Here is a 6,872-nt window from a genome sequence, read left to right as displayed (position 1 = left end):
CGCCAAGGGAGCCCCTGGGGGGGGGTCTGCTAATGTGGGAAAGCTAAAGATTTGGCACGGAGTCCGTAGCCCCCCTCCTCCCCTCCTGGGCTTGTGGACCAGCCACGTGGCTTTGATCGCAGGAGTGGGCTTCCGTGGCCATAGTTTCAAACGTGTCCCGTCCTGCCCCTTCCAGATGCCCCGAGTGGCAACCCTGGTTCCCTTGAGAAAACCCAGGTTGTTGGCTCCTCTGGCAGCAGCACAAGCGGTTGTGCATTGTTCCCACATTATTCCCAAAGAATTATTCCTACTACTTTACAAATTGGAAAAAAGTGCGATAGACTATAACACTTGTAGATGGATTAACAGTTGGCTGACCAGACACACCCAACGAATTGTCCTCAATGGCTCCAAATCCACCTGGAAGCAGGCGGGGGGCGGGGGGGCACTTCAGGGTTCAGTCCTGGGCCCAGCGCTCTTCAGCATACTCATCAATGACCTAGATAAGTCTAGGGAGAGGGGCAGCATCCAAATCTAATAAATAAATAAGGGGATAGAGGGGGAACTCATCAAATTTGCAGATGACACCAAGCTGGCGGGGGTGGCCACTACCCGAGAGGACAGGCTCAAAATACAGAAAGGTCTCGATAGATTTGTACTGTGGGCTCAAACTAACCAAATGAAACTTAATTTTGAAAAAAGCAAAATCTTGCACCTAGGTCAGAAAACCCTAAGACATGCACACAAATTGGGAGAAACGACACTTAGCAGCAGCCGCTGAGAGAGAGATCTTGGAGTTTTGGTGGATAACCAACTAAATATGAGCCAACATTGTGCAGCGGTGGCTAAAAAAGCCAACATAATCTTAAACTGCATCCACAGGGGGATACAGATTAAGGAGGTATTGATACTGTTATGCCGGGCTATTGGCAATTAGCCCTCGGTGAGCTCAGAATAAGTTTCAAACACACAACCAGTAGGAATACAGTGATCCCTCGATTATCGCGAGGGTTCCGTTCCAAGACCCCTCGCGATAATCGATTTTTCGCGATGTAGGGTTGCGGAAGTAAAAACACCATCTGCGCATGTGCGCCCTTTTTTTTATGGCCGCGCATGCGCAGATGGTGGAGTTTGCGTGGGCGGCGGGGAAGACCTAGGGAAGATTCCTTCCGCCGCCCAGCAGCTGATCTGCTCGGTAGCGCAGCAGCAGCGAGCAGACGAAGATCGGGGTTTCCCCGCCACCCACGCAAAGGGGAAACCCCGATTCGGCTCCTCGCTGCTGCTGCGCTACCGAGCAGATCAGCTGCTGGGCGGCCGAAGGAACCTTCCCTGGGTCTTCCTCGCTGATGCCCCCGCTCGCCCGCCCGCCCACCCGCCGCCCGCCAGCAAGAGGGGGAGAGATAGAGAAAGAGAGAGAAGGAAAGAAAGAGATGAGAGAGGGAGGAAGAGAGTGTGAGAGAGGAAGAAGCAAGATAGAGAAAGAGAGAGAAAGAAAGATGAGAAAGGAAGGAAGAGAGTGACGTCATCAGGTGGGAAAAATCACGATATAGCGTTTCGCGAAGAACAAGATCGCGAAAATCGAGGGATCACTGTAAATCAAGTTTATAAACAGACTTGAAACACCATCCCTGAGAGGAGTCAAATTGCTCCCACCCACAAGTCCTTTGATGCTGATCCGTGCCAAGACAAAAGAGTGGATAAGGCAGCTGTAAATCCACACAGCTCAAAGGCCAAAAGTCCTCAAAGCTCTTTGACAATGAAATATACAAAGTCCTTGAACACGACGAGCTCTCTATGCCGAGTTCTCTCTTTCCAAAACGGACAAACGCCCACAGCCCATGCTCCCCAACATCCTTATTTATCATGAGCTCATTAGCATAATCACCCCTGGAACAGCTGTGCTCTCTCCTGAAACGCCTGTGCAACTGTTCCCTTCGTGCCACAAGGCTGCGCACATGGGGATCCACAAGTGGGTCTGATTGGTGGGCTGGCTCCCCCCACATCTCCCCATCTGTCTCCCCCCCCCCCCCACGGTCTGCCTCTGACTGTGAGCCAGCTTCACTCTCCGATTCCGCTGGCAAGGAACCAGGTCTCTGATAAACCACAGATTCCCATAAATCAACATCGAAGCCCCCAGCTTCAGGAGCTGGCCCAGAGCCAACCACAACAGAGGCCACTCTTTAACGCCCGAGTCAGACCATACCTGGAGTACTGCAGTCAGTTGTGGTCACTGCGCTACAGAAAAGAGCAACTGAAAGTTAAAGGGACCAGAGGCCAAGACATACGAAGGGAGGTTGCAGGGACTGGACACCAATAGTTTAGCTAAAACGAGGGCCAGGGGGGACATGATAGCAGTATGCAGGTACTTGAGGGGTTGCCACAGAGAGGAGGGGGTCACTCTATTTTCCAGGGCACCAGAGGGCCTGACCAGGAGCAACAGATGGAAGCTGACCAAGGAGAGATTCAACCTGGAAATAAGGAAGAACTTCCTGACAGTCAGAGCGATCAGCCAGCGGAACAGCCTGCCACCAGAGGTTGTGAACGCCCCATCACTGGACACATTCAAAAGGAAATGGGGCTGCCATCTGGCTGGGGGGGTGTAGGGTCTCCTGTTTGAGCAGGGGGTTGGACTTGATGACCGTCGGGATCCCTTTCAACTCTAATAAACAAATAAACAAACAGACTTGTTGGAGCCCAGCCCTCAACTCCTGCCTCTCTTCATTGGGACCCCCTGTGAGGTCAGGAAGGAGGGCTGGTTCACTCCAGGACCCCTCTTGGACCCATGGCTGAGGGGTCTTGAGTCCCAGTGAATGCCAGACCTTCCTGACTGGACAAGTGATGAAGCATGGGAACGGTTGTGGGGGCTTTCTAAGGAGAGGATGGGCAGCCCCGTCCGAAAAGGTCTAGGCCGAGTCTCCTGCTTGAGTTGGGGGGGACTAGAAGACCTCTGAGGCCCCCTCCCACTCTCTATTTCTGTTTAATGAGGCTTGCAGAGCAGCAGGCTGCCCTCTTTCTGGGCCAAGGTTTCCAACTGGACGTGGGGTGTGTTGGCCTAGCAATCCAAACCAAGCAGAGAGTAGGTCTAGGTGGCCTCTAGAGACCCCCCCCCTTCTGACTCAATGCGCAGCACTCAATTGCGTCTGGTTCTATCCCGGTGACCCCTAACGGGCGTGGCCTGTGGTGTTGCAGGGATTGATGTGTGAAGGGTACATAGTGCTTTATGCTGCACTGCTAAGTCCACCCTTGGGATCCTGTGTCCAGTTTTGGTCGCCACGATGCAAAGAGGATGTTGAGAGACTCTAGAAAAAGTGCAGAGAAGAGAGGATGAGGTGACCGGAGGCTAAAACGTATTATTTACTAGGTTTTAAATGCTGCCCCTCTCCGAGGACGGTTGCAGGAGCTGGGCACGGCTAGTCCAGTGAAGAGAAGGGCCAGGGCGGGCACGGCAGCAGAGTCTTCTCAGGGGTTGCCCCAAAGGAGAGGGGGGTTCAAGGCGAAGAGGGGAGCAGAAATTTCCTGACAGTGAGGGCTCCAAGGTGCCTTTTCAGGAGGCAGCTGGACTTCCTCGGTTTATCTTTGAAGGCGTTTCGCTTCTCAGGCCAGAAACTTCTTCCGCTCTGACTGGACGGTGGGGAATTTGGACTCTGACCGGGATGGCCCAGGGATTCCCCCCACCCTGTGCCTGCAGAGCCTCTCCACAACAGCTGAGGAGAAGACCACCGGGCTGCCCCCTCCCCCAGCCTCTTCTGTTGGTCCAGGCACCGGTCCCACCTGGAGACCCCTGGGGTGAGTGAAGGGGCTGCTATGGGGGAGGGAGACCCAGCCTCTGCCCCCCCCCTTTGCCCACAGACACTGCCTGGGAATTGGGGCCCGGGCTCCTCCTCTCAGCTGGCCTGCCCCGCAGGAGGGTTGTGGTGGGAGGCTGGGGGCGCTGCCTGGGGTCCCTGGAAGGAAGGCGCAAAGGCCTCTCCAGGACAGAGCCGGCCCCTCCCGTGGAGACGGTGGGCGGAAGAGCTGGGCCGGGGAGGGGGAGGGGCTGCTAGAGGCAGCTCAACAAGTGCAGGGCGTAGTGGGCGCACTCGCACAGGGGCAGCGTCCAGCCCTGTTGCGCAAGGGTGCCCAGAGGGAAGGCGGTGCTGCAACGCTGGCGGTCCACGAAGGTCAGGAGGTCCTCGGCCGAGCGGCTGAGCAGGGTCTTGGTGTGGTCGTGGTAGAAATTTACCTGGGAGACACGAGGGGCAGCGGCAGAATTGGGCACCGTCCTCCGCCCACTAGGCAAGGCTCTCTCTCCATGCCAGGGCGGCCGTCTACGCTTGTCCCACCCCTTGGCGTTGAAGGTTAGGAAGCAGCGGCCAAGGACGCTGGCCCTTTAAATGCCCCTTTGTGTGGGGGGCGTTGGGGGGGTTGCCACGTTTGGATCCTCCTCGGCTCCATTCTGCCACCGTCCCGACTCAACGCACTCACAGCCGCCAGATCCCAGGAACTGGGAGGTTGGGACTGACCACATCCATCCAGACCCCGGCGGCCCCTTCCCCTTCCGTGAGCCCAGCAGAGCCTCAGAGGGACGGAGCCATGGAAAGCCCCCTCCCCCACCCCCGACCCCCCTCGCAACAACACAACAGATTCAAGCTTAATATTAACCGCTTCAAACTTGACTGTAAAAAATACGACTTTAGAAATAAGAGTGGTCAAAGTGTGGGACCCCCAACCGCCAACCTTCTCCCCCCCCTTGTCCAGGGTTGACCCTCTCCTCTTTCTTTCTCTAATGTATTTTACTTGAAGCTTTCCTCTACTGCCTTCGTTGTGTGTTATTGTGCATTGGGCAGAATAAACAAATAAAGCCGGCCGCCCGGCCCCCTGGGAAGGGCCCCACGCCTGCCGGCCTCTTCCGGGGATGGGAGGGAGGCCCAGAGGCTGCAGCGGCATCAGCTGCCCCCCCCCCCCACGGTTGGCCTCTTCTGATTCTTATTCATTCGTTTGTTTGACTGAGTGATTTCTATGGCTTACAACAAGTAATACACACACACACAAACACGACAGAAATCTATATAAAATTACAGCTAAAAAACCAACCCAGCTGATTCAGACATCATGGGGGGGAAGGGGGCAAGGGAAAAAATTTCCGATGGGCCCAGGCGTGCTGGCAAAGGTGGGTCTTTAAAGCATTGCAGAAGGCAGGGAGGGTGGGGGCAGTGCAAATCTCTGGGAGGAGCTTGTTCCAAAGGGCCTGGGCCCCCACAGAGAAGGCTCTGCCCTCAGGCCCCGCCAGGCAGCATGGTCTGGCTGACAGGACCTGGAGAAGGCCGACCAGTGGCTGGGATTCATGCAGTAGGAGGCGGTCCCGCAAGTGTTCTGGTCCAATGCCACATAGGGCTTTATAGGTCATAACCAACACTTTGGATCAGGTTCAGAGTCACCTCGCGAAGGGCGGCATGGAAATCTAATAAATCAAGAATCGGTCGCCGTTGCAGCTGGCGGAGTGCTGTGCTGACATGGGCCCATCTCGAGAGGCCCGTGGCTGCGTTCTGTGCTCCCTGCAGGCTCCGAACAGTCTTCAGAGGCAGCCCCATGTAGAGAGCGTTGCAGTAGTCAACCCTCGAGGTGATGAGGGCGTGAGTGACGGTGAGCACAGACTCCCTGTGCAAATAAGGCCGCAACTGGTGCACCAGGTGAACCTGGGCAAACGCCCTCCTCTCCATAGGCGAAAGATGGTTCTCTAACGTGAGCTGTGGATCGAGGAGGATGAGGACTCCCTCTGAGGGGGTCAAAAGTCATGTCCCCCCCCCCAGCGATATGAAGGTATTCCTGGGAGGCATAACCCACAGCCACTCTGTCCTGTCAGGGAGGGGTCTGAGCCTGTTAACACCTGTCCAGACCCCGATAGCCTCCAGACACACCAGCACATCATCTCCACTGCTTCGCTGAGTGGAGACGGGGTGGAGATGTATAGCGTGATAGAGTGTCATCAGCAAACTAATGGTGCCTCACCCCATGTCCTCGAATGATCTCACCCAGCGGTTTCATGTAGATATTAAACAGCAGGGGGGAGAGGACTGACCCCTGAGGAACCCCACAAAGGAGGGACCTAGGAGTCAACCTCTGAACCCCCGTCAACACCGACTTTGACCAACTGGAGAGGTAGGAGGTCAACCACTGTAAAACGGTGCCCCCTCACTCCTAACTCCTCCAGCTGGCGCAGAAGGATACCATGGTTGTTGATATTGAAAGCTGCTGAGAAGTCAAGTAGCACCAGGATAGAGGATTGACTCCGATCCCGGGCCCGCCAGAGATCGTCCGTCAGCGCAACCAAAACTGTTTCTGTGCTGTAGCCAGGCCTGAACCCTGACTGTTGAGGTCCTCTCCCTCAAAGAAGATGGTTGAGGCCATCCTTGAGGGACACGGGTCCAATAAACAGGTGGCGGAGCTCACAGCTCCCATGGCCTTGACCACTTCACCAGGTGTCACCAGGTCAGACTCCTCCTGCACAACAGGACTAAGATGGGCCCCGTCACACCTCGACTGACTTGTCAACCAACACTGCATTCCAGTCAAGACCTCTCCAGATCTGAGTGATTTTATCCGCGAAAAACCTATTAAAGTCCTCAGCACTACCCTGCAAGGGATCGTCAACACACACACAACCGTTTAAGGAGGGAGCGGGTCACCCTGAACAGGGCGGCTGGGCGGATTCCGCGGCTGCAGTCAAGGCGACATGACACGCGCATCTTGCCGCCTTGAGCGCCACCTGCTCAGTCTCAATCTCAGCTCTTACAAGTAGTGATGGGTGAACCCAACAGTGTTCGGGTTCGGCGAGTTCGGACGAACTTCACGCAAAGTTCGGCTGAACCCAAACCGAACCCGAACTCCAAATGCTCTGTGACATCAAAGCTCCG

The 6,872-nt window shown here is 55.7% G+C and overlaps 1 protein-coding gene across 1 annotated transcript in view; it reads right to left on the bottom strand.

Moving 5' to 3' along the window:
- Positions 1-4,018: 4,018 nt before the first annotated feature.
- Positions 4,019-6,872, bottom strand: part of LOC139158140 (inactive serine/threonine-protein kinase PLK5-like) — a 66,380-nt gene continuing 63,526 nt past the window's right edge. The window contains exon 16 of the mRNA XM_070735558.1: positions 4,019-4,201. Within this exon, the coding sequence (XP_070591659.1) occupies positions 4,019-4,201 (183 nt within the window). The remainder of the gene's footprint in view (positions 4,202-6,872) is intronic.

Source organism: Erythrolamprus reginae, chromosome 1 (assembly GCF_031021105.1).
Source record: "Erythrolamprus reginae isolate rEryReg1 chromosome 1, rEryReg1.hap1, whole genome shotgun sequence".
Taxonomy (NCBI): Eukaryota; Metazoa; Chordata; class Lepidosauria; order Squamata; family Dipsadidae; genus Erythrolamprus; species Erythrolamprus reginae.
This window is presented reverse-complemented; position numbering and strand designations above follow the sequence as displayed.